The following is a 27,979-nucleotide window of genomic DNA, read 5'->3' on the forward strand; positions in this document are numbered from 1 at the left end:
ATACCTGGCTGAAAAGAGAGCCAGCGTCTGGCGCATGCTACCCGAACCACAGAAGGGAGCAACTGTCAGCTACTCTACTCCACATACAATTAAACAAAAAGCTAATACAGTATAGATGACTCCATAATCTCCCTTCTGAAATATCTATGGAGGGAGAAACCAAACCCCCCCATCTATGGAGGGAGAAGCCGACCCCCGCATCCAGGGAGGGAGAAGCCAAACTCCCCCCATCTATGGAGGGAGAAGCCGACCCCCCGCATCCAGAGAGGGAGAAGCCGAACTCCCCCCATCTATGGAGGGAGAAGCCGACCCCCCGCATTCAGGGTGGGAGAAGCCGAACCCCCCCCCCCATCTATGGAGGGAGAAGCTGAACCCCCCCCCCCAATCTATGGAGGGAGAAGCCAATCCCCCCCGCATCTATGGAGGGAGAAACCGAACCCCCGCATCTATGGAGGGAGAAGCCGACCCCCCCCCCCGCATCTATGGAGGGAGAAACTGAACCCCCGCATCTATGGAGGGAGAAGCCGACCCCCCCCATCTATGGAGGGAGAAACCGCCCCCCCCCCCCCCCGCATCTATGGAGGGAGAAACCGAATCCCCGCATCTATGGAGGTAGAAATCAAACCCCCGCATCTGTGGAGGGAGAAGCCGACCCCCCGTCGGTTTCTGTATCTATGGAGGATAAAGTTGATCCCTGCATCTAGGGAAGGAAAAGCTTGTTTCTATATCTATGGATGCAGAAGCCTACCCTCGTGTCTAGGGATGGAGAAGTTGGTTTATTCATATATGGAGGCGGAAGCCGACCTCCACATCTGCCGAGGCACAAGCCCGCCTCTGCCGAGGCACAAGCCCGCCTCTGCCGAGGGACAAGCCCGCCTCTGCCGAGGGACAAGCCCGCCTCTGCCGAGGGACAAGCCCGCCTCTGCCGAGGGACAAGCCCGCCTCTGCCGAGGGACAAGCCCGCCTCTGCCTCTGCCGAGGGACAAGCCCGTCTCTGCCTCTGCCGAGGGACAAGCCCGTCTCTGCCTCTGCCGAGGGACAAGCCCGTCTCTGCCTCTGCCGAGGGACAAGCCCGCCTCTGCCTCTGCCGAGGGACAAGCCCGTCTCTGCCTCTGCCGAGGGACAAGCCCGCCTCTGCCTCTGCCGAGGGACAAGCCCGTCTCTGCCTCTGCCGAGGGACAAGCCCGTCTCTGCCTCTGCCGAGGGACAAGCCCGTCTCTGCCTCTGCCGAGGGACAAGCCCGCCTCTGCCTCTGCGGAGGGACAAGCCCGTCTCTGCCTCTGCCGAGGGACAAGCCCGCCTCTGCCTCTGCGGAGGCACAAGCCCGTCTCTGCCTCTGCGGAGGGACAAGGCTCCCACATTTATGCATAGAAATAAAACATCACAAGTACAGACCACCCTGGCAGAAGACACCAAACACCACTGAGACTTTATAATAAGCCCGCTGTGACGTCACGTCAGCCATAACGACTTGCAAGTCTGCCCCCTGAATACTGCGCTGTGCTGCTGCACCCTGCGGGAGGCCATGCAAAACCCAATTTACCTTTGTGCCATTTCGAAACTCTGACAGCGAGGCACTGCTAGGCGTCGTTATGCGTTTCCTAATTCCCTCACCCAGAGCCACTACCCCTGTCGCCATCTTCACCGGGTTATGACGTCCGAGGCGCCTCCATACGACAGAGGTAAAGAAAGTATACGCATGCGTAAAGGTTCCTCGCTAATGTGACCATTGCGCACGCGCGCCTCTGCCTGCGACCGTTTTGTCAAACGGTAGAAAAGTAAAGAGACAAGACTAGGTCATGCCAGAGTGTACAATAAGCGGGTGTGCTTTGCTGTGTATAGTGTGTGACCACGCTACTGCCGTGTAGGGCGTTATTCTACTGGGCTTCTTTGTCAAAGTGCGTCACAGCAACCGTGTGACTGACTGGGAGTCACGTCCATTGTGTGAGTGGGGGAGGAGAGGCACGTGACCCGCCGGGAGGCTGCACTTTCTGTGAAGTTTGCAGGTCGGACACTGGGAACAGGCAGAGGCTGCTCGGTATGGGAGAGTGGAAGTAACGCAGCGTCGTGTGGAGGGCTGAGAACCGCAGGTGGGTGCCTGCCCTCCGTGTACACAGCTGCTGTGGAGGGTCCTGTCGGTCTCCATCACTATGGACATGTATGAGGCGACCCCTCAGTCCGGCTGCTGCATGGGCCAGGAGCGCTCCTCCGCGTCCCCATAGGGGAAGGGAACATTCCAACACCAAGTGACACTAACCACCAGCAGTGTGCTGCAGACTTGGAATCTTGCTTTAATTTCCGTGCAGCTTTTTTTATCTGCAATGTGTGAATGGGACCTTGACCCATTTCCTTCTCTTGTACTGTAAATTGCAGCAACATGTGAACTTGGCCATACAGATGTGATGGGGCAGTTACACGTGTCACATCTGCATGCGCCGCTCTTCGGGGGGCATCTGTGGGCTTTTCTGCATGAGATCTGCCTTGGTAAGTCGCCCGCCATATTTAAAAATTAAAAAAAAAAATCTTTATATCTTGAGCTGCGTACACACAGGAGGTTCGCTCAGTGGCCGAATATAGTGACTGCCCCCATATTCGGCCACCCTGTCCAGTATCCGTCTACGGGCTCATGCTCATCTGCGAGAAAAATGGACAAGTGCAATCCAACGAAAAAAATCACACTGCACTCTGACCAATGTTAATCTATAGTCAATATTTGTATTGTCAGGTGACATCAAGCCCAGGCTTTGGTAATGTAGTGGTGTCTATAAGACACCCCAATACTAACCACATAGTCAAATTGTTAAAAAAAACACCCAGAATATTTTTTTTTTAATTTGAAATAATGACAGACTCCTTTATTGAATTACGCAAACACTTATACTCCCCTTTACGCCCAATCCATTGAAGCCCATGCCCTTTTGTAAAAAAAATAAAGCAACATAATCCTCATCTGTCCCCAACGTGAAGCTAATCTATTTGTCCATAACCGACTCTAGCTTTGCTACTTCTTGGCATGATGCGCACACTCAGCATTCCAGGAAGCAGAGACACTGAGCTGCGCTTGCTTGCGCACCTTCAGTGCCTCATGGTGGCTGCAGAAAGGTGGACACGGTTCATATCCAGTTACTGCCAGGGCTGTGGAGTCGGTAAGCCAAACCTGCGACTCCGACTCCTCAATTTCCCTTACACCGACTCCCACATATATTGCTTATATTTAAGTGAAAAATATATTGTAGTACAATGTGAACATCAGACATTTAATCATTTTTATGATCCAATAATCAAGATATTTAGATAGAACATAATATATATTTATTGGAATACAACTTTAGAACACAAAAACTAATTGTAAATATGTAATATCGAATATATATATATCTCTATCACTATGTAATAATCTATGTAAGTGGCAAAAAACAGTTTTCAACAAAAACATACTAAATAACATTTGTGCAGTCTATGAGTTTGTTCTAAGAAATAAAATTGCCTCCATCAGATCCTCCTTCATAGATGACCTCAAATCTGACCTAATAATTTTAAGGCTAGAGAACCACTTCTCTACAGTAACTTGGGTTGGAGGCAAAGCCGTAACCACATGGGCAACATCTCTAACAATTTCCGGGTATAAAGGAATTGCCTCATACAGTCAGTTTTGATGAACGGTTGAATTTTTCTATTTCTTTGAGAGCAAGTGAAACATTTTGCTGAAATATGGTCAATCTTCTTGCTATAGGAGACAGAGTGAAATCTTTTTCCTTGCAGCAACGCTTTGCCTGCTCCATGTCATCCAAATACTTGTCAAAGTCAAACTCCTCATCTGATGAGGATGAAGATATGGCAGCAGTAGCACTGTCAGGTCCCAAGTCCTCTTGCACCTGGCAGTCCTCCTGTAGGCCACTCATCCTAACTGCTACCTCAGTCAGAGCTTCTTTTCCTTTAGTAAGCTGTTGATCATCCAGCAGTATACGATGACTTGGGTCCACATAAACAGCTGCCAGAAAAATGTTATTTTCCAATAGCTGTGTCTCTCTCCGTTTCATTGAAGCAGAAATGTGATCTGCGATTAAACCTCCTCTTTGGGACAGGCAAAATAGCAAGTTCTTCCACTCCCTTATGAAAATGCCAGGAGTTAAATCCTCAGCTTGTAATTTTTTAGTCACGGTAAATGGGTGATTAAGCAATTCCTTCATTTCAGCCACCTGTGTCCATTGACCTTCATTTAGGGTTACATGAGGGTTCGCCATATCTATAAGAAATGGTTTTAGTTCAAGCAATCGCTCAATCATTAAATAAGTGCTGCCCCACCGAGTGGCTTGATCGACAATTGCCCCTTTCCCAGCACGTCTCTTCAAGATGGAATCAATTTTAGGGGTTCTGGCAGCAATTACCAATTTCCTCACTTTACCAGTCAGATTTCCAGCATGTCCCTCTTGCAGACTATCTCTTATTGCCAGCTGCAGCGTGTGCACAACACCGCGCATGTGATGAACAGGAAAGTGTTTTGAAGCACCTTCAACAAGATCATCTATTTCTACAGTATAATTTTGCTGTTCTTCTGTAGTAATATCTGTTTGTTCCTCAGTTACATGAACAGCACTGTGGCCTTCCATCTCAAACATACTGAATCCTAAATTTTCTTCTAGCTGATGTTCATTACTCTCATTCATCAGTGTAATTGTACTTATCATGTTTGAAGCATTGTCCGTTACAATAGCAAGAACCTGTTCTTTTTTGAGTTCGTAATCTTGCAGAACTTTTTCCACTAAGGCCTGGAGAAACTGGCTGCTGTGATGAACTTTAGTATCTTTTACTGCCAGTGTCTTCGTAACAATTTCTTTGTCACAAACATATCGAACATTGATGGCAAAATAGTTCACTCCGTGACGTGTGCAGGAGTCCATTTTAAGAAACATGAAGCGTCTTTTTAGAGTCTTTTTAAGATCTTCCTTTTGTTTAAGGGCTTCTTCAATCACTAATTTTCTAATACTTTCTCTTTCCAGAGAAACACCAATGGATAGAGCAGATTTCTAATCTGCTTTTGCTATTGAAAACAAAACATTATCTATGAGCTCTAAAACCTTTCAGGTGATGCGGTTTATTAAAAAGCTGATCGGCTTTTGCAGCTGAAAACCGCATCCTCAAAAATCGCAGCAAAAACGCTGTGTGTGTATGTAGCCTTAGATCAGGAATAGAACAGCCATTTATTGTACATTTCATAACTTTCCCAAATTCCTATGAAAAAATATTCAGCACATTCTGCATTGAACTACTGTACCCATTTTATTATATATTTTAGGAGTCGGTCCATTTTATTCCGACTCCACAGCCCTGGTTACCGTAAGGGTACGTGCACACGCTGCGGATTCCGCTGCGGATTAATCCGCACGGATTTTGCAAAAACCGCAGATAATCCGCAGGTCCAAAGACCTGCGGATTATCTGCGGTTTTGCCTGCGGTTTGGTCCTGCGGATTCACTATCTCCACAATGGTGGAGATAGGAACCCGCAGCGGTTTCCGCTGAAAGAATTGACATGCAATTCTTTCTGCGGATTCAAAACCGCAGCAAATCCGCGCGGATTTTTCCGCAGCGTCGGCACAGCGGTTTTTATTTCCCATTCATTAGAATGGTACTGTACACCGCAGCTAAAGCTGCTGCAGGTCCGCAGCGGCCAAAACCGCTGCGGAAACCGCAGCGTGTGCACGTACCCTTACTCTTTGCACATCAAAGACGTCAAGGGGATCGTGCGAAAGTTCTCACGCTCGCAGTGCCGTGAGAAAGGTCACGGAGTCTAGAGCCAATTAACTCCTTTCACCTCAATGACGTCAGCACGAGAGCCGTGAGAACTTTACTATGGCGCTCGCACTGATGTCATTGAGGTGAACAGAGTTCATTGGATATGAATTCCTCTCACCTTTTTCCCCGTCACCGCAAGTTACTTAGCCAGCCAGTCAAGCACGCACAGCACAGTGTCTCTGCTTCCTGACATGCTGAGTTCTTGCATCATACCAGTGTTCAGCATGCCAAGTAGATGTAGCAGAGCTAGAGTGGGGGAGTTGAGGAATATGGTTGTTTTTTTTTTGTTTTTTTTTAAACTCTTTTAAAGGGGGCTTGGGCATCGGAGGTTTAGACACTGCTCCATTACTAACCCCTGGGCTAGATGTCATCTGCCAATACAAAACTGACATCAGCCCCCCAACTATCACATTTGCCACCGTCACAGGGCAAGTGGGAAGAGTGAGGCGAAGTGCCAGATTTGGCGCATCTTATAGTTGTGCCTTTACTGGGGCAGTGGAGAGCCGATGTTACTAATCTGGGAGGGGGCCAATATCCATGGTCCCTTCCTAGGCTTTTAATATCAGCCTGCAGTTCTCTGCCCAGCCTTTGCTGGTTATTAATTATAGGAGGACCCTACCTCACTTTTTTTAGGGTCCCCCATTTCAGTATGCAGCTGTAAGCTGATATTAATAGCCTACTTCCCAGGCTATAAATATCAGCCTCTAGCTGTCCGCTTTCCCTCTGCTGGTTAATAATATTTCTGGGGAGCCCACACCGTTTTTTTTTTTTTTATCCCCAGAAAATTATTTATTACTAAAATACATGTACAGTAAGCAGCACAGGCAAAGCACTCATTATATGCTTCACGTATATATTTATATCTATTTAATACATTTTCTTTCCCTTTATCTGCAGGGTAATAGTAATCTGATCTGACAGGTTCCCTTTAAACATACCATGTGTATGGTCGTGCAGGTTGGGTAACTGAGGAGCCCTTGTGTAATGATAACAAGTGCCTAGTGAGTGGCTCCTAGATGCAGTGTCCTGGACTTTCCGCACAGAACATTTCCTGACCTATCTCGCCTTCTCTGACTGACAGCTGTAGCTGCCAATTAGGAAACCACCAGAGCTGTTCAAGTTAGAGCAGAGGGATGGCAGTGAGGAGCGTACGGTGCCAAAAAAAAAAAAATGCTGGACAATCGCAGAGTATATCGGACAGCCTGTAGAATCCCTGTTTGATATTCATTTTTAACTGATTCAGTTTTGGGAAAAAATAGAACTGTAATGCTAATGGATTCTTGCAATATGACTTAGGATAAAAGCCAAATCAGATTCCTAAGTCAAATTCTAAGTCATATTTCAAGACTCGTTAAAAAGTTGATAATGGCTTGTAGGATTGCTGCTTCCAATTGGTGACGCTATAGAGTTCAAGTCCTCTTCCTCTCTGAAGAGGCAATTTGCATATTAAATTTCCCAGAGGAGCATTGCGTGGCAAATAAGCCTCCTTGCCTTGGCATGCTATAGTCAGTATGTCACTCTCCCCAAAGAGAAATGTTACTCCTTAGACTTCATTGCAAACATTACATTTGAAACTATGGTTGTTCTTTTGTATCTATTTGCACCAGCTATTGTCTCTTAACACCTCCAGTTTTCTAGATCTAAGCAGTACTTAATGGGGTTTACCAAGTTTGGGAGTTATCCCCCTATCCTCAGGATAAGGCCGTGATCACACATGCGAGAAACACAGCCGAGTCTCGCATGTTAATACCCAGCACTGCTGCCGGCACTCAGGAGCGGAGAGTGCAGCTCCATGTATTGCTATGTGGCCGCACTCTCTGATCCGAGTGCTGGCGGCAGTGCGAGTATTGACATGCAAGACTCGGCATGTGTGATCTCGGCCTAAGGAAGAACATTGATGGGGCGTCCGATCACTGAGACTCCCCACCAAGCCCATACGAATGGAGAGATGGTTGATCATTTTCACTTCTGTTCTAGTCATTCTCTTTGAGACCGCTAGGGATAGCTGAGCACAGAATTTGGCTTATCTTCTGCATTCCCATTAAAAATGAATGGTGTGGAGGTTGGGATTGATCACTGCTCCATTCATATGGAGCTCTGGATCGGTGGGGGTCCTATAGATAGAAGATAATTTCCAATCTTGGTTCAACACCTTTAAAAATAGACCTGTTAAATGGATGACCATCATTATAATCGGCTTCCCATGGAATTGAAGGGGTTGCCTAGGTTTGGAGTGAAAGTCTGCAATCACCCTGTGACTGTACGCTTGTGACTACGCACAGTGTGTAGTCTGTATTCTCTGGGTGGGTATGTGACATGCGTACTTTTGGCCACATTCCAGCTAGACAAGGGCAACCTCACTAAATTAACGTGTATTGAGTAAGGCTAGGCATCTCTAGTTGAAATGTGTCCTGGTGTATACATATATCATACTTATCACATGACCACCCGGCACCAGAGAATCCTGATGACACGCTGTACACACTGAGAGGATTTGCCCAGCCTCAACAAACCCTTTAAGTGGAACCTGTCACCAGAAATAACACTGTTGATCTGCAGATATGCGGATAGTCTGCAGGTTAACAGCATTATGGTGCTGCCTATCTCCTGCACACAGCCCAAAGCAGCAGGGAGAAAATGATCTTTATTCTCCCTGCCAGTTGGTATTCAGTCATGGGGGCGAGGCGGTGCCAGTTAAGTCACCGCTGTGAGTATAGAGAGCAGCTGCTGTAGACGCGCCCCCGGCCCTGACTGACAGCCAGCCCCAATGCAAAGCCAGCATCAGTCAGGGCCGGGGGCGTGGCTACAGCAACTGCTCTGTATACTCACAGAGGTGACTTAACTGGCACTGCCTCGCCCCCCATGACTGAATGCTGGCGGTGAGATTAGAGATCATTTTCTCCCTGCTGCATGGACAGCATCATAACGCAACATTAACTGCATATCTGAAGGTCAACAGCATTATTTCTTGTGATAGGTTCTCTTTAATGTATGAAAAAAATACCTGATATCACTTGTGGGGGGCGGATCTGGTCTCTGCAATCCGGGTATTCGTCTTACAGTCCACACTAACATTGCGCTCTGTTGCCTGCTCATTACTACAGATCTGAGGGAGCGCACTGTCTTTGGGTACATCACACAATGCACAGCCCAGGTACTAACCTCGTTTAAGAGAGGGAGCTGCGGCAGTGACCGCAGTCCCGGCCCCCTGATGACACTTCACTTTAGTATCCCAGTGTGCATGGAGACTCTGAAACGAAGCATCATAAAAAAAAAAAAAAGTTGTTAGAAAAAGAAAGTAGTTGGGCAAGGATAGGGATTTTTTAATCCAAGTATATTACAAAATAGTTTTGATTATGGCATTAAATAGGGATTTAGAATGAAAATTAAGTTGTATTTTGGGCCACCTCTTTAAGAAAAAGGGAGATTTTGTATTTCCTAGTAGAATATCTGTGTGTACATAATTATTATGACTAAATGGAAAAACTTGAAAACTCCTGTCACCCATAACAGCACCAACGAGAGAGGGGATTCGCCTTTCAAGGACAGGAAACCTTTCAGATAAAAAGGGCAGCTCCTCTCTCCGCATCAGTGGTTTCCTTTGCTTGACGGGGGGAACCTTCACCTGCATGGCGGCGGGCAGCATTGCAGAAGAAAGAAGACAAGTTCTCAGACCTGAGCCGGTCGGTTGTGGTTGGGCACCGTCTCTGCTTTGGCCGGCGCCAGAGGTACTGGAAGCGCCACGGGGGGACCAGATGGGGTCTTGGACGTGTGGGAGTCTCCGGCGCCATCACTGCATGGTTAGCCAGCAGCCCTCTGTCCCGGCGTGTTCACAGAGCGCAGCTGGAAACCAGAAGTCGCGCTCTGACGTGGCCAGGACCTTACGTTCGAGAACACTTTTGGGGGCGGGTACTGGAAGCTGCAGGAGACGCTAACCAGCAGGTCCCCTACAGGTATAGTAGTTAAGGGTGGATCGCCGGCCAGGCAGGGGCACCAGTGCAGCTGCAGCCACAGCATCAACATTGGGAGTCAAAGCAGCCGCAGCGACCCCTACGCCAGCCTCATCGGGATGAAAGTTCCGGACGCTCCAGTGGGGCACGTAGGTCCAAAGATTGCAGGAAAAGTCAGCGCAGGTCTACCAGGATGGAAGCATCAGGATCTGGCTAGCACATGGCCCAAAAAATTATGCCAGGTGTGTATCAATGTTCCGGTGGCCAATGAGGCACCTCACTTCTCTTCCAGCTTAAGAATTCACAGAACTGAGGTGGAGAACTCATTAAAGTCCTGGTCCTTCTCAGGGGAAACACCAAGAAGGGATAGGACCAAAGTGTCTCCCTCACCGCCGATGGCATCTGACGAGGGAGTTCTGGGAAGAAAGCAACTTGGGCTTGGGTTATTGCTTCCCACCGGAAGAGATAGACAATTTAGTTAAGGCGGTAAGGTCCACAATGGGACTGGTCGACCTGAAGCCCAAAAAGTATCCAAGATATCATGTTTGGCACCGTGGACAAGAAGAAACTTAAGGCCCCTTTACATTTAGCGATGCACCAGCGATCCCGACCACGATATGACCCGGACAGGATCACTGGTGCATCGCTAAATGGTCGCTAGTGAGCTGCCAAACAGGCAGATCTCACTAGCGACGCAGCGATGCTCGGCGGTCGCTCTTACCTTTCAGACGCGACGAGGGTGTCCGTTTTCCGCCTGCGTCCATGGCTCGTTCGTCGGCGCCAGCAGGAGGCCAACGACGAGAAATGGACCAGGCCGATCAGCGACAACCAGCGGGGGAGCCAGTCGGAGGTAAGTATCACATGTAGCGATATCGCTGCTGCGTCACAAAATCGGTGATGCTTTAGCGATATTGCTAGCGATATCGCTATGTGTAAAGCCCCCTTTAGTTTTTCCTATGAGTGAGAAATTGCAGAATCTTATCAGTAAAGAGCGAGAGAAGCTGGATAGGAAAGGTCCCCTGCCATCCTCCTTCCAAAGGAAGTACCCCTTGGAGGATGAGACCACCTCGTCCTGGAGTAAGGCTCTCAAATTGGATGTTGCCATATCCAAGGCCTCAAAGTTCATCCCTCCCCTTTGAGGACTCGGGATTATTGAAAGACCCTCTTGATAGAAAGGTTGACTCGTTTCTTAAAGAAAAAGGAGAGTCATCTGCAGGGGTGCTGAGACCAGCAATCGCAGCAACTTGCACAGCGAGGTCCCTCATGGTCTGGCTGAGCATTTTGGAAGACCAGCTGATTGACACTTCGTCCAGTGATGCCATTAGGACCACATTCCCATTAATCGGGGAGGGGGGGCAGCGACTTTCTTGGCGGATGCATCGGCCGGCTCTGCCAGACTGTCTGCAAGATGTGCTGCATTATTTAATGTAGGCTGGAGAGCAGTCTGGTTAGAGTTGCCCAGGAGACTTTCAGGCAAAAGGGAAATTATGTTCTCTACTTTGTGAAGGTCAATATTTATTCGGCTCGGCTTTGGATCACATCTTAGAAAAAGTGGCTGATAGAAGAAAGGGTTCCCGAAACCTCTCTTCTCGTCCTTCAGGCAGTTCTTTTGGGGGAAAAGATTCAACCGAAGGAGAACATCCACAGAACATAGGAGGTGGGAGGATAGACCAAAAAAGACCAAGGGGTTCCTGTTTGGTAATTCTTCCCGAAGTGGTCGAAAGCCCTCCAAATGACTCTCCACCCCATGTGGGAGGAAGGCACTCCCTCTTCCTTCCAACCTGGGAGAAAATATCATCCCGTCCTTGGATTCTCAACCTGGTGGGGTCAGGTTTGAAAATGAAGTTCGTTAGACATCCCCCAAACAGGTTCGTTGTGACGGCCCCACGAGCATCCGACTCGGAGCAAATAGCACTAGAGTCAGAGGTACTGAGCCTCTTAAATAAAAACATTCTGCAGGATGTACCGGCAGGAAAAGGGGAAGGCTTCTGTTGTCCCCTGTTAATAATAAAGAAGCCGGATGGTTTGTACAGAATGATTTTTATCTTGAAGGGCCTGAACAAGTTCTTGAAGATTCCGAAATTCAAGATGGAGTAAATAAAATCAGCAATCAACTGATCTTTCCGGGTGAAGGACGAGTATTACCATGTGCCAATACACGTAGCTTTCCGGGAATATGAGTGGTGGTACCAGTAGGGGGCACCACAAGACACCTCCAGTACGAGGCCCTTCGGCCTGGCCCCTCGTGTATTCACGAAGTTAATAGCAGAGGTTACGGCCCACCTCAGAGAAAGAGAGACTGGTCATCCCATACCTGAACGACTTACTAATAGTAGGCCGTTCTTTCACTCCTTGCCACAATTAAGTGAGAGACATAGCCACCATCTTGGAAAGCTTAGGGTGGTGTTTGAACCTAGAAAATTCAAGGTTGGACCCACAAAGGACACAAACCTTTCTAGGACTCTTACTTGACTTTTGCCAGCAAGAGTGTCGCCTTCCAGAGCAAAAAGAAAAGTTGCTCAGTCTCCTCTCCAGATCAATACAAGATCCAGTATTGTCCTTTAGAAGTGCGGTGTCCCTCCTGGGCTCTCTGACCTCATGTATCCCGACAGTGAAGTGGGCCCAGATCCACTCAAGAGAATTGCAGGGGTTCATCTTGGAAAGCCAAAGTTCATTGCAAGGGTATCTGGAGGGTACACTGACACTGCCTCGGGAGGTTATATATTCATTCCACTGGTGGTTGGGGATAAAGTCCCTTTGGGAGGGGGTCCCGTGGATCCTCCTGTCACAAGGGTAGTTACCACAGACGCCAGTCCCAGGGGCTGAGGAGCACATCTGGACGACTATCTGGTTCAAGAAACATGGTCCACAGTAGAAAACAAAGCCTCCTCAAATATGTTGGAGCTTCTGGCGGGAGAGAATGCCTTGCAGAGTCTCCTACCGTTCCTGCAAGGCCATCATGTGAAAATATTGTCAGACAACCAGGTCACAGTGTCATACCTAAATCATCACGGGGTACACGGTACCATTGCCTAATGTATGTTACCAAGCGAATTTTCAGTCTCGCAGAAAGAAACATCTTGTCACTATCTGCACTTCACATCAGGGGAAAGGACAATATAACAGCAGATTTTTTTGGCCGCAGACCACTTCTGCAGGGCAAATGGTCCCTCAAAACGGCAATATTCAAACGTTTGGTGGACATGTGGGGGAGGCCAGAAATCAACCTTTTCACCAATCGACAGAACAGCAAAGTGGAGAGGTTTTTCTCCATGGATCCGAAAGAAAATCACCAGGCGGTAGACTCCTTTCAGGTTAAATGGGACTTCACCCTGGCCTACGCCCTTCCCCCAATTTGTCTAATACCAGCAGTTCTCAGGAAGATCAGGCAGGATGGGGCTAGATTAGTACTCATAGTCCCCTTTTGGCCCAAGAGGCCCTGGTTCTTTTGGCTAAGGAACATGTCAGTCAGGGAACCATGGGTCCTTCTGGAGATCCTGGATCTTCTAACTCAATGGCCCATGTTCCATCCTCAGGTGACTGGGCTGCACTTAACACTCTGAAACTTGAGAGGTCACTGCTAGTGGGTAAAGGGTTTTTCTACCAACCTGGTCTCTACCTTACTTGCTAGTAGGAAGCCAGTCACTACAAATATTTATGGTAGGACCTGGAAAAAATTCTTATCTACAGGTTGTTCTCTGGAAGGAAAGGTTCCCCTAAAAGAAATCCTGAAGTTTCTTTAGAACTGTAGTACCTTGAAGGTTCAGGTATCAGCCTTGGGGGCTCTGTATAATTACAACCTTGCAGATAATTGGTGGGTGGTCAGGTTTATTAAGGCATGCGCTGGATCCAGACCAGTCCTGGTGGCCAGGGTCCCTCCATAGGACTCAGTCTTGAATTCTTAAACAGAACCCCCTTTGAGCCTTTAACTGAAGGGTCCATATAACTGGTTACACTAAGGGGTTCTTTTACACTTGCCGTGTTTTTGCTGGCCTTTTTTGCGGCCCCAATAGATTTCTATGGGGCCGCAAAAATTCATTGGAGCGCCATACGGCCGTGAAAAAAATATCGAGCAGGCTCAATCTTTTTTCACGGCCACAAATATGACCCTCGATCGTACGTCGCACCGTGGCGAGCTGATTTTTGCGGCCCCTTAGAAATCTGTTGGGGCCACAAAAGCATGGTAAGTGTAAAAGAAGCCAAAGGGAAGCTATTGGGTTGGCCTATGCAGGCGCAGGAAGACCGGGACCTAAGGGCCCACTCTACAAGAGCGATGGCAATGTCTTGGGCTGAAAGAGCAGACGTGTCCATAGAACAGATCTGTAAGGCAGCTATGTGGTCGTCACCTTCCACCTTTTATAGCCACTATAGACTAGATGTTTCTGCCTATTCTGATCTCACGTTTGATAAAAGGGTTCTACAGTCTGTGGTCCCTCCCTAATAGAGTAATTCTCTTGTTGGTGCTGTCATGGGTGACAGGAAAACACGTATATTACTTGCTGGTATTGTATTTTTACGGAACCTATGACAGCACCCTTATATTCTCTCATGTTACTAAGCCATCGCTTTCTGGTTGGTGGGTTATTGTATATAGTTTTCCATTTAAGGTGGGCTTAAGGATAATTTGTATAAATGTATATACATGTGTGTACACTAACTCAGAAGTCTTCTCATGCTCTGTAATCCACTGGTGCGGAGCAAGGAGCCGCTCTTTTTTTATCTTGAAGGGATTCCTGTCCTTGAAGGGCGGATCCCCTCTCTCATTGGTGCTGTCATGGGTCCCGTAAAAACACATTACCGGTATGTAATATACGTGTTTTTCAATCTCAGTTGTATATTTTCATCTGTTAAGGTGAAATTATTAGCCAAATAACTCAAAATATATAAAAAAAAAAAAAAAAAAATTGAAATGTGAGAATTTATATTTGACTTTTTTGGCAATTTTTCCAGAGGAAAATCACCCTCCGTCCTTACCTGATGAGCATTGAAGTTTATACAGCTTGGCGTTGGAGGATCTGCATCAAGATAATGATATGGTCAAAATATTCATTTGTCTAATAATTGTGCACACTGTGTAGAGAGGAAAAGAAAAACTTCATCCTTTCCAAAATGTGGTTCTCGTAGGGCACATTTTCTCCCTGACAAAATTTGTTAAAAATAAAAGGTTGCAGGATTGTGAATGTGTAACCAGATTTCACTATATAAACTGCATACACTATTAACTAGATATCTTAGACCTAACGGGGCTGGTGTACTTGTCTTGTAATTCCGTCAAAATAGCTCTAACTGGATTCATAAAATGCTGATTTTTATTTCCAGGATTGTATAGCCATTCTGATGGGGATTATTGAAATAAGTACATCAGCCACATCAGGTCTGAGAGCTATTTAATAATGTATTCACTTGGTATTGCATTGCAAAATCTAAAGCTTTAGGCAGAGCCCACTGACATGATTTGTATGAGTACTGGTATTTTAAGGCCATTACACCCTTAACCCTGAGAATACCAGTATTCTGGTTTCTGTACTGAATGACTGCCAGTAAAGTGAACTCAAAGGCTAAAACTGCAAACAAATCCTCACCCTTGTGACCTAAATAATAATGAATAAATTTGTCCTGCAAAAAAAAAAAAAAAAAAAAACACATTTTGGAAGGTTAAGTTGGAAAAAAAACTTGGGATGAAATCTGGCTATGGCATCAAGGAGTTAAATATCTAACCAGTCAGTCATGAGGCACCAATTCAAGATATAAAAGCAGGACATGATGGAGAGGAAATGTCATCTAAGTGACCAACCGGAAATTGATTGATCTGCTGGTATTTTCACACTAAAGACCGCATAGAGAATACAGAGCATGAAGCAACCAAGTGCAGAGCTATTGTGTGAGAGCCAGACTATCTGAAAGCTTAAAGCACCACTTCGACGGGCTTTTTCTAATTTCAGTGCTGGAGTGGTGGCAGTAATGGAAGTTCCCTGACCCTAGTGTTATATTAACCAGCAGCTGTATTCTTCTGTTGTAGGCGCCACTCCAGTCTCGCAGCGCCATCTTGTGACCACAGCTCCTGACTGACCAGAAGTCAGAGGTAACAGTCACAAGCTCTCAGTGTAAGTCTAAGACCCTCATTCAGGCTCTCAAAAATTTCTATGGAGCAGTGACTTCCGACTCGCTCAGCGTACACTGTAGCAATCCGGCAGGTTACAACCTGAGGAAGACTAGAGCTGCTCCAATAACAGGTGAAGATGGCAGATGGTGAGTGTAATACTAGGGGTAGGGAACTTGGTGACACTGTTAAAAAAAACAAACAAAAAACACTGGAGTGACGCTTTAACCCCTTAAGGATCAGGGGTATTTCCGATTTTGCATCTCCGTTTTTTTGTTCCCCTTCTTCCCACGGCCATAACTTTTTTTTTTTTTTTTATTTTAACGTCAACATGGCCATGTAAGGGCTTGTTTTGTGCGGGACGAGTTGTACTTTTGAATGGCACCATTGATTTTACCATATCATGTACTGGAAAACAGGAAACAAATTCCAAATGGGGTGAAATTGCAAAAAAATTAAGTGCAATTCTACAATTGTTTTTGGATTTTTTTTTTTTTTTTTTTTTTTTTTTTTTTTTTACCATGTTCAATAAATGCTAAAACTAACCAGCTATTATGATCCTCCAGGTCATTACGAATTCAGACACCAACCATGTCTAGGTTCTTTTTTTTTTATTTAAGCGGTGAAAAAAAAATTCAAAGTTTGTAAAAAATTGCGCCATTTTCTGAGACCGTAGCATCTCCAATTTTGGGATCTGGGGCCGGGTGAGGCCTTATTTTTTTGCGCGCTGATCTGGCTTTTTATTGATACAATTTTGTTGTGTATACGATCTTTTGATTGCCAGTTATTGCATTTTATTGCAATGTTGCAACGACCAAAAAACTTAATTTCGATTTTTTTTTTTTTTTTTTTTTTTTTTTTTTTTTTTTTTTCTTCTCGCTACCCGTTAACTGATTGAATTCATTTTTATATATAGATCGGACGATTCTGGACGTGGTAATACCAAATATGTGTATATTTGTTTGTTTTTTTATTTTGAATGGCTGCAAAAGGGGGGTGATTTGAAAATTTTTATGTTTTTTTAAATATTTTTAAAAACATTTATTTTTTACTTCAGTAGTCTCCATGGGAGACTAGAAGCTGCAATCATCCGATCGCTTGTGCTACGCAGAGCAGGACTGCAGCCCTGCTCTATGTAGCCGAAATGCTCACTTGGTATGGACGTCGACCGCTGGGCGACGCTCATAGTTAACCGGCTATGACAACCACAGAGGTCTCCTGCAGCCCCCGGGTTGTCATGCCAACCCATCGGCGACCCTCAGTCATGTGACACAGGCGCCGATGGGAGGAGGTAATGACGCGCTTCCTGCGCGTGCATGTTAAATGCCGTTGTCAGAGTTTGTCAGCAGTATTTAACATGTTAACAGCCGTGGGTGAATCGCGATTCCACCCACGGCTGTTCCGGGCACGTGTCCGCTGATTAGATCAGCTCACATGTGCAGGCTCATCTCTGGAGCCCGCACCAAACGGGGAGGCGTGCAGTGACGGACTCTGTCCGTCATTGGACGTTAAGGGATTAAAGTAGGTGTTACAGAAGAGTTTCTTCCTAACACACAGGCCAGTCACAACACAGCTTATATGAGACACACAGGTAGGGCTTTTCTCAGCAGTCTATTGACTGTATGCCCATATAAGTAGTTTAGATAGGTCAAATATGGTCACAGATTCCCTAAAAGCAAAGAATTGTCCAAAATGTCTTAGTATGCTGAACAATTAAAGGGGTTTCCACAACAAGCGCTGCTTTGCCACTCTGAGCACTATGTGCCCCATTGGCTTCCTTCCTAAGCAATGTCATATGACCGTTGCAGCCAATTAAAAGCGGACCCTGATTAGCTGCACCAGTCTGTGAGGATAGAGAAGGTTTGGGTTTCAAAGATGTGCTGCACCCTGAGGCCATTAACAGAGTGTCCAGTAGCTGGAAAAACCTCTATTTTCTTTCACTGGCACTTAAGGGCCTAGACTAACGCCTGTAAAACCTGCCCGTGGCATTATCCCTGCCAGAAAACTTTTCAGTTTGCACAATGCAGTCAGACAGGTGTTATTTCTTAGGCTGCCAGACAGAGAAGCGTGATTCTTCACTCCACAGCAGACTTTTCCATCGGTCCAGAGTTCAGTGGTTGCGACTACTCTATCTGATAACTGGCATTGTGCTTGGTGATATAAGGCTTGCATGCAGTTACTTGATGCTATAAAACTCCTGGTGGACAGGTTTTCTGTTGATTTTAAAGGGAATCTGTCACCCCCTGGGACACTTTTCAGCTATTACTATGTTAATCTAGTCTTACCTGTATCCCTTATAGTTTCTGTCCAGATGTGATGAAATAGACTTATTTCCTTATGTTAATGATTTCTTCCAGACTCTCAGGTGTGTGGTGTATAGTATAATGATTTCTTCTATCACCCCCATTGCATGCACGCCACACTGACCTGTGATGTGCAGTTGTGGTGCCTAAATCCCGCGCATGCGCCCTGCACTCTCTCAACTATCTGTACCTCTTACTTCTTTCTATGGTCAGTGTATTCAGCGTAGAAACTGTGCTAATAAAGGGGCTGTCCACTCCGTTCATGCTTAGAGCACCACTCCAGCGTCTTTTTATTTCCGTGCTGGAGTGCTGCACTAATCCCCTAGTATTATTCTCACAAGGCACCATCTTCATGTCTACCCAGCGTCCTGCACCTCCATCTTGTGACCACAGCTCCTGACTGACCGGACGTCCGAGATAACAGTCACAGGCTCTCATTGTAACTGAGATCCTTGTTCTGGCTCTCATAGACTAATGGCCCCGTCTCACTAAGCGATCTCGGTAGCGAGATCGCTGCTGAGTCACAACTTTTGTGACGTAACAGCGATCTCACCAGCGAGATTGCTGTGTGTGACAGCGATCAGCGAGCGGCCCCCCTGCCGGTATCGCTGATCGCTGCAAGAAACCTCTGGACATTTCTTTGGTCGCTGGTCTCCCGCTGGCCAGCACGCATCGCTGTGTGTGACAGCGGGAGACCAGCGATCAGGTGTAAAAAATAATTAAAAAAATAAAAAATATAGTTATTCTCACCTTCCGACGTCCCGCTCAGCCATCCTGCCTCTCTCCATGCTCCGGTCCCAGTGATCCTTTGCACGAATGACCGCGAGACTTTGTTATCCCTCGAGACCGTGACATCTCGCGGTCATTCGTGCAAAGGATCACTGGGACCGGAGCATGGAGAGAGGCAGGATGGCTGAGCGGGACGTCGGAAGGTGAGAATAACTATATTTTTTATTTTGATTCTATTTTTTACAGCGATGGCAAGCGATGCCGGGCGCTCGGCATCGCTGTGCTGATCGCTGGTGAAGCTGACAGCTCACCAGCGATCACATAGCGACTTACTAGCGATCCTGACACCTTCATATCGGTGTCGGGATCGCTGGTAAGTCGCTTAGTGTGACGGGGCCTTAAGGCCTCGCTCCCCCTTGTGATTAATTGGACTAATGAAATCCTATTGTAAGTCTGATTGCATTCATACCAATCTAATCCTTTGCTTCTGTTCTCAATGGCATTTTTTTCCTGCTCTGATCGAATTGCAGGGTGGGATTCCCAGAGATGGTAACAGCCAAGTTCCAGCTGTATGGAGGCCTGCGGTCAGGATCCTGGTAGTCTTTTTGAACCAGTTTTTAGTCCAATCACTAAATATACTTTGTAAACCTTAATTTGGCCAACACCACACTGGTGTTTTGTACCCCAGTTTAGGTGGAGAGTTCTCTGGGGTAAGATTCGTCATGAAGTATGCTCCCCTTGGCATATCTTTCAGCTGCCCTTGTGCCAGATGCTAACATGTACTCCAGTCATGGCCTAGAGTACATTTCTGCTATAATTTGCACCACTTTTGTGAAATTATAATTAGTTTGTGGGGTCTTGCTAAACCACGACTCTCCCACTAAGCAGAATTTGTTTTAACAAAAAAAAAATTCAGTGCCGACGTAGAAACGCCAAATGACATGACAGTACAGTGTTTATTAGAATGGGACACATGCACCACTCGTGCCAATTGAGCATGCACCTTGGCAAGTATGTGGGGTGAAACCATCCGCAGCAGCGCTCACCCTTGATGCTAGTGGTGCCGATTTAACCCCTTTAATGTTATTCTTGGATAATAATGTAATGTAAGTAGAGGTCAGCGTGTACTGAGAACCCCCATGACAAGTTTTAAATATAATTTTCAGGTAAAACTACGCTGATCCAAGGATTTGATGGGTAACTTTACTATTGATGATGCATTTGAGATGTCCATTGAAGATGCAGGACCCAGGTTTGGGGCTTTACATTTTGGTGGGGATAATGAGACTCAGCAGAATCGACACAAGTACAAGGTGGGTTTTACTTTAATGCCTTCACACACATTATTGGCTCCTATGTCATAAATGCCTTTTTATATTGAAACTTGCCTAGCATTGAGCTGCAAGGGTAATGCAGTACGTAGCAGTATATCTCTTCTGGACTCACTGTGGCCTCCAAAGCAAGGGACATTACCTGTTAAAGAGGAGGCCCTTCTTCTATAGCATTCACGTCCCTCTTTCTTGAACATGGTTTTTCTTTTAAAATTAAAAGCACAGATTCCCTTTATTTGCCATCTGATCTGAGCAACATTGTGTAGAGATACTGATTCCAGTGATGTGTCACTTACTGGGCAGCTTGCTGTAGTTTTGATAAACTTACTGTTTCCTCACCAGAAGATTATCACTATAGAGCTAGTAAACCTGCTTCTTAGGGTACTGTCACACTTAGCGATGCACCAGCGATCCCGACAATGATATGACCCGGTCAGGATCGCTGGTGCATCGCTAAATGGTCGCTAGTGAGCTGCCAAACAGGCACTTCTTACCTGTCAGACACGGTGATGAAGACGTCCTTCCGCCCGCGTCCACTCGTCGCCCCAGCAGGAAGCGGCCGACAAGAAACAGTCCAGGACGTTCTCGTGCGATCAGCGATAGCCAGCGGGGGAGCCAGTCAGAAGTAAGTATCACACAGCGATATCAATGCTGCCTCACAAAACCAGTGACGTTATAGCGATATTGCTAGCGATATCGCTTAGTGTGACAGGGCCTTAATTCTCAATAATCGGGGGGGCGGGGTTATTCAGAGCTCAAGTGGCAGCTTTCTGCTTATGCACAGTGTACCCAGAAAGCTGCCAATCACTGCTGTGGGCGAGGTGACCTGGAGCTCAAAATTCAAAGAACTTTTATGGTACTGTCACACTAAGCGATATCGCTAGCAATATCGCTGTGTGTGATACTTACCTACGACCCGCTGGTTATCGCTGATCGCGCGAGAACGTCCTGGACCGTTTCTTGTCGTCAGCTTCCTGCGGCGCTTCCTGTGGAGAGACGAGCGTGGAGCCGGGCGGGAGGATGCAGGATCGCCTAGTGTGACAGGCAAGTAGCAACCCCCGACCCCAGCGATGTCGCTGGTGAGATCTGCCTGTGTGGCAGCTCACTAGCGACCACTTAGCGATGTACCAGCGATCCTGGCCGTGTCATATCGCTGGTCGGGATCACTGGTACATCGCTAAGTGTGACAGTACCTTTAGATGTACAGAAGATAAAACAGATTTTATCAAAACTTCAACAAGCAGCTCAGTAAGTGCTAATCTCTGGAATCAGGACCTCTGCCCCTACGTTATGCTGCTCTCAGATGGAGTAGCAGAAACTTGGGGCCAGATTCCTTTTGAGTTTACTTCCACCTGTGGGCCGTTATCCACCAGCGTACAATTGTGCAGTATTGCTTTAGTGGAATTTGTATTCACTTTTCATCTCAACAGTGAATGTTTTGAGAATGAAGTCTGTGACTGAAACTGTTGTGCATCCCTTCCCCCCATCACTATCACATTCTCTTACCCTTTAACTATTCTGACCTGTTTCCTCCTAGAACTTAGAGAATGACGAAGAAACAGAGCATGTGAAAACTAAGGAGATGGAAAGGTATGAATCCTTTACTACGTGTGTAGTGATACTGAATGAACATGTAGCCCCTAAAGCATATGATGTCTTTGTACACCACTGATGAGATGTAGTTCCCACAGGATGGTCTACTTCTGGAGTGGGCAATTAATATTCCAGAGGAGCCACATGAGACTTAACCAATAGGCTGAAATTAATTCTGCTCAATATTAATTATAATTACTGCATTTTGTGGATTATAAGATGCACCCCAAATTTTGGGGAGGAAAATAGGAAAAAAAAATTTTTTATTTTTTTTTAAAGGTGGTGCGTCTCATAATCCTTTTTTACAGTAGCTTACCTGGAGGGTGGTGTGAGTGGATTAGGAAGCTGGCGGGGACAGGAGATGCTGCTGGCCCCAGGCTGGAAGGAGTTCAGCGGCGCGGTGTTTCACCAACATTTTGTGAAAAACTGGATTCCCCGCACTTTCCAAGCTTTTAAATGCATTGGACTCTGGGAAAATGGCCGCTGGAGGCAGCACATGCGTGATTTGAGATCTCTGTAGATGAGATCTCAGTCTGCGCATGCTGCCTCCGGTGGACATTTTCCTGGAGTCCAATGCATTGAAGAGCTTGGAAAGTGCAGGGGCTGCTTGGATTGTAAGACACCTCATTTCTCCCCAAAGATTTGGGGACAAAAGGGCATTTTATAATCTGAAAAAATACAATCAATTAATATAAATACTGTATCCCTTAATATTGAGCAGAATTAAAGGGAACCTGTCAGCAGGATTGTGCACAGTAACCTGCAGACAGTGTCAGGTCAGTGCCGTTATACTGATGAAAATGATACCTGGTGATGAAATCCATCTTGTGGTCGTTGTTTAATCTTTATTTTCAGTTTTGAGATAATGATACGCCCGTGCTGCGGGGCAGCCTGTGGGGGGTTTCATGTGGTGCTCTGGTTAACTATTCAACTGTATGGCTTCTGACATATCACTGATCCCTCACTGACCTGCCCCTTATTTTACATATGGTTTGAAAAAAAAAAAAAAAAAAAAAGACACTCATCAGTCAAGGCGGGCGCCTGTGCGGTGTGCATATTTTCATGTTTAGACATACAGTTTTGTTTTAAGAAATTTTAATTTTCTTCAATGGTGTACTGATAGTTGCTACTGTGCAGGCACTGCCGCCATTTTGGCAGAGATAAAAAAAAAAAAAAATTAAGCTTCATCAAGATGGCGGTGCCTTCACAGTAGCATCTCAGAGCACCATTGATTTTATTGCACAGGCACGGTCACCTGCGCCATTTTGTTTGAAAAAATATATTGATTTCTTAAACACTATATCTTTGCTTAAAAAGAAAATATGCAAATTATCCCCCATATCATATTACAGCGCCACCGCCTGCCTGATGAATGTGAATTCTTTTTTTCAAACCATATTACATTCAGTATGTAAATTAGGGGGGTCAGTGAGGGAGCAGTGACCTGTCAGCAGGCTGCATTATGAATAGCTTATCAGAGCACCACATGAACCCCCCACACACACACACACAGGCTGCCCCGCAGCACGGGCGTATCATTATCTCAAAACTGAAAATAAAGATTAAACAACAACCACAAGACGGATTTCATCACCCAAGTATCATTTTATTCAGTGTAACGGCACCGACCTGACACTGTCTGGAGGTTACTGAGCACTCTCCTGCTGATGGGTTCCCTTTAAGTATGCTGCCATCCCCCTATATACCATATGAGCCCCCCATAGACATGAAGAATAAAGCACCACCACATACTCCCGTTCCCATGGCGCTCTGCTCCTGTCTCCTCTGCGCTGGCTGCAGCGCAATGAGATAATGTCTCGTCTGCTGTCTGACACACTCATTGGTGGAAGATGGAGCTGGTGACCCCATCCTTTACCAGTATATTCACTGCTGTCTGCATCTTGAAAATGCCACTGCTGGTGGATGGAAGGCATGGTGTGGGTCGCTGTTTCAGCCCTTCAGCTGTCTCCATCTGCAGGCCGCCGCAGTTTGCCCAGGTCTGGTCTACTTGTATGTTCTCGCTGTCTGAGACCATGAGTGTGCCTGTAGTACATTTGGAAAATTGCTTGTTTTTAGTGCGGCTAGCAGTCATTTCTATTAGTATCATTATTGGGCACAATTCCATTGATCGCATTTTACACCATTTATTTGTGGGAAATACTGTGACTGAAAAAAAACACTATTCTTTTTTTTTTTTTTTTTTCTTTACTGTATGGAATAAATGACTTCCTATTTAAAAAAAACTTTTACTGGAGGTTGCAATAATTCTTTTTTTTTTTTATTATAATGTGCATCATATGTTCATATGTCTGGAAAGGGAGAAGACTAAAATTGGCCCCCAAAGGGCTGTTTGGTTGGCAAACTGTATTAAGGCCCCAATACACTGGCCGGTAATTGTCCGAAAGAAGAGCACTAGTTCCTGATCAGTGGCCCATGTAAACTTATCAGCCGACGTACGTGCAGAACGTTTTTGCCGGCTATTTGGATTGTATATGCAGACCATAGAATATCTGCGCAAACTGCATGGTCCATGTTCAGACTGCATCACCCATGTGTAAGGGCCGTTTAAGGTGTTTTCCCCTTCCAGGAACGTGGACCCCAAATGCTCTAAAGCAGGAGTGAGGAACCTTTTTTCTGGATATTTAGACCATCAATTGGGGGCCATACAAAATGACCAACTTGAAATGTATGCTGCTAGATTTGGTCCCAGATTGAACTAACTCACCACTAACGTGACGGCTGGAGCGCCTACTCTTTGGGGCAGCTGTGCTATTGATGATACTACGTGCAACTGAGTTTCTAGATTTGCGTCAGTCTTGAGCGCAAATGACTCTTGTGATGAAATTTGTAGAGAACTGATCACAGAAATAAGTTCTGAACACAGAGGTATATTACACTGCAGGTCTCTATACATCACATAGATATATAGCAGTGGTCTCTCCTATCACAGGAGGTCGGGGATCCAGTCTTCCTTGGTGGGACTTGAGCACAGCGCACTCTGACTGTGCCCACAAAGCACTGGCACCCTTTTATTGTAGATTGTGTGCGGGTTGCTGTAAGGGGACATTGTGCACTGTCTGTACACTGACGCTTACCTTCTCACCTGCAGAGGTCTCCCGACACTCTCCTCTCGTAGCTCTCAGTGTTCCTTCAGTACCATTAGCAACAGCACCCAGTTATCCACACAAGAATGCTTCAGGTAAGTGCTGCTCCTTTTCTTTGTAGAACCCTATTAATCATGGCACTGAACCACTAACAAGAGTTGGTATCACTCTGGTGACCTAGGCCCTTCCATGTAATTTCAAGGGTTAACCTAGGATTTTAATCCACACCTGGGGCAATTTTATAAAAAAAAAAAAAAAATGCCGTAAATGTTTGCAAGGAAACAACCTCCAAAAGCCTCACATCTGTATGGCCATGCCAGCAGCAATGCTGCTTCAGAAGTAATCCTTCTATAAATTACATTTTATCTATGTGTATCTGTGCCGGCTATATGATGTGACGTAATGCCACTCCACTCATCCTCATTGAGACCTCCGGAGAGCAGCTGGTCTTTGGCACATCTCTCTCAAGGAGTACCGTTATTTAATTTCTCCTATGTTGACATGGCCTTGCTGATCTTTGGGGTCTCGTCAGCAGGGCTTCCTTTTGGTAAGTCTAAACAACAAAGAGGTTGTCCATGTAATGAATCCACCATTTCTGTGTCTCCTGCAGCTGGACCAGACATCCTCTTGTACAGAAGAATAAGAAGGTTGTCTTGTCATCTTTTCTGCTCCTTCTTCTAGGCTTGGGTGAGCCTTGTCATTTGTGTGTCCCTGTCTTTTTTTTATTTTTTTTTTTATGGCTGAGCTGCTAACTTTCTTTTCTTTTCTCTCCAGTGTTTGTGTTTGTCGGTGTGGGACTACAAGTCAGCCCATCACCAGGTTTGCGGCACACTTTAGTGTAGTGTTTTGTGCACCATAAGTTGTGTTTCCATGTGACCAATAACTAGTCCAGTGTTCTTCTTGTTTCCACAGCTGTGTCCAGTGCCATCTTCTTCGTGCCGGGTTTACTACTGTTGATTCCAGGAGGTGAGACATTGTGCTTTTTATTCTTTCCTTTACAACTCAAGAGCTGCATTCACAAAGGTTGTTCGGGATGTGTCGGACAACAAGTTTGCTAAATGCTTCCAATGACAGAGCTGTACCCTTAAAATGCATTGGTCTTTCCTACTTAGGATCACAGTACAGTACTCGGTGTGAACCAATACATACCAGAACTGAAATTACCAAAGCGAGCTCTGTGCAAATGCCAAGATTTCAGGGAATCCTGGGAGATTGCAATTTGCACAATTATGACTGCAGCTCTGGAGTATAACACAGAATGTAACTCAGGATTAGTACAGAATAAATGATGTATGTTCCCAGTGATTCTACAAACAATGAGTATATCACATACTGTAATTCAGAATTACTACAAGATAATGTGTGTACATATTGACTACAACAGCAGAATAGTGAGTGCAGCTCTGGAGTATATTACAAACTCTGTAAATATATCACATTACGTCTCTTATACTGATTCAAAGTTACAGGAAAGTGTTATATTCCCTTAAAGTGGGTTGTCTGATATTTTTATATTGATCGCCTGTCCTTTAATCTAGGCCATGAATATCCGATCGATGGGGGTATGACACCTGGCACCTCCGCCGATCAGCTATTCTCGATGCTGACCTGCACAGATCTGTCAACTGCATAGTGGCCGTGAGGATAGGGCATCAATATAAAAGCACTGGCTGGACACCCCCTTGAATCACATATGTAAACTGTCCTAATGTAATCAGACCTATAATGGACAAGCTGGTAATGTGGGCCGTTCTCCTCTTTCTTTGCAGTATACCATGTAATATTTATATATTGTGCTGTGAGGGGCCGACATGGTTTCCAGTTTTTCTACCTCCCGTATTTTGACAAGTGATTCAACCAAATCTTCTGACCTTCAATACACTGAATGGAAAAAAAACACTATGGAAACCACTAAAAACTCTTAGGACAACAGGAATGGACCACTAAAGGGCGGCACCCGAGCCCATGGGTGCTGCCTCTAAATATCTTGCCACCATGGAAGCAATGAAGGCATCTTTATCCTCTGAAGCCAATATTTGTGTGACACAGGTGGAGATTTCTGCTTCTTTTTTTTTTATTTAATGAAATGCATATTTTTACATTGTAGGTGTGTAATGGGTTTATAAAGACATGAAAAGATTTTACTACAAAAATTGTATGCACTTTAATAGTAGTGTCGCTGCAGAAGGATGACTGTCCGGAGCATTTCATTTCTCATATGAACTTCACAACTTATCTGGATGACAGCATCATGACAAACTCTGAAAAACAAGAAAAATCGATGGACAGTGTGAAGAGTTCTTCTCATCAGTATTGTGGGAGGTTACATTGCTCAGGGTGTCAGTAACACTAAAGAGAACCTCTAAGGTTGTACAGGCAGTGTGATCTGAGGCCATCATGGTGTAGAGAAGATGTGCAGGGTAATAGCTTGGTGGGAAAACAGTCAGTATAACTGGTATATTATTGCTAGAACCCCCTGGAATTTGTATGAAAGTCCAGTGGGTGGTTCTACTAGGAAAGACTACCAATCACTGAATAGGACCGCCCACTGGACTCACTCATACAAACCCGTGATCTCAATAAATAAAAGTCTAATGAAGGTTTTCCCTAAAAAATGTATATCGTTCTGCTCAGCTCCTTTTGCTTCATAACATCCGACCTGCAGAACAGATGCCATTTTCATCATAACTGGTTTCTTTTAAGGGGGCTGTCTAGGATAAGAAAAGACAGATTGGGCCCCTCCGAGAAACATCTGAACTCCGGTCTATGGCTGTCACTTGTTGCAACCCATGGACAGGAGTGGCAAGATTTCTTTTTTTGTCTTATCCCATGCAAGCCTTCAAGTCTGGTAATGGCATGGGAACTAGTACATTTAGGGAAAAATGATGGATTCAGACTCATCCACTTCTAGTGTGCCCTGGGCTGGAGACTGCACTGTATGTTTATACACGTCACCTATACTACTGTACCTGTATGGAGTGCGGGAGTCCTGATTACTAAGTGTCTTACGTCCAACTTTTTTTTTTTTCTTTTTAAGTGTTTTTAATAAAGAAAATAAAGTTACTTGTTTCTATA

General features: G+C 45.6%; 2 protein-coding genes across 8 annotated transcripts in view; one reads left to right on the top strand and one right to left on the bottom strand.

Moving 5' to 3' along the window:
• Positions 1-1,676, bottom strand: part of AIP (AHR interacting HSP90 co-chaperone) — a 33,949-nt gene extending 32,273 nt beyond the window's left edge. For all 5 annotated transcript variants that reach the window (XM_073588241.1, XM_073588242.1, XM_073588239.1 and 2 more), the window contains exon 1: positions 1,544-1,676. In XM_073588241.1, the coding sequence (XP_073444342.1) occupies positions 1,544-1,639 (96 nt within the window). In that variant the 5' untranslated portion in view covers positions 1,640-1,676. The remainder of the gene's footprint in view (positions 1-1,543) is intronic.
• On the top strand, positions 1,550-27,979 carry TMEM134 (transmembrane protein 134). Of its 3 annotated transcripts, none has more exons than XM_073588244.1 (8): positions 1,550-1,682; positions 20,043-20,189; positions 21,745-21,797; positions 24,910-24,999; positions 25,515-25,591; positions 25,679-25,723; positions 25,817-25,870; positions 26,674-27,979. In XM_073588244.1, exons 2-8 carry the CDS (start codon positions 20,070-20,072, stop codon positions 26,754-26,756), a joined length of 522 nt encoding a protein of 173 aa, XP_073444345.1. In that variant the 5' UTR covers positions 1,550-1,682; positions 20,043-20,069; the 3' UTR covers positions 26,757-27,979. The 3 variants fall into 3 exon arrangements, with proteins under 3 accessions (XP_073444345.1, XP_073444344.1, XP_073444346.1); XM_073588243.1 differs by lacking the exon at positions 1,550-1,682 and adding an exon at positions 1,821-2,090; XM_073588245.1 differs by lacking the exon at positions 1,550-1,682 and adding an exon at positions 2,121-2,484.

Source organism: Dendrobates tinctorius, unplaced genomic scaffold (assembly GCF_039654945.1).
Source record: "Dendrobates tinctorius isolate UK_male_01 unplaced genomic scaffold, ASM3965494v1 ptg000103l, whole genome shotgun sequence".
In the NCBI taxonomy this organism is placed as follows: domain Eukaryota; kingdom Metazoa; phylum Chordata; class Amphibia; order Anura; family Dendrobatidae; genus Dendrobates; species Dendrobates tinctorius.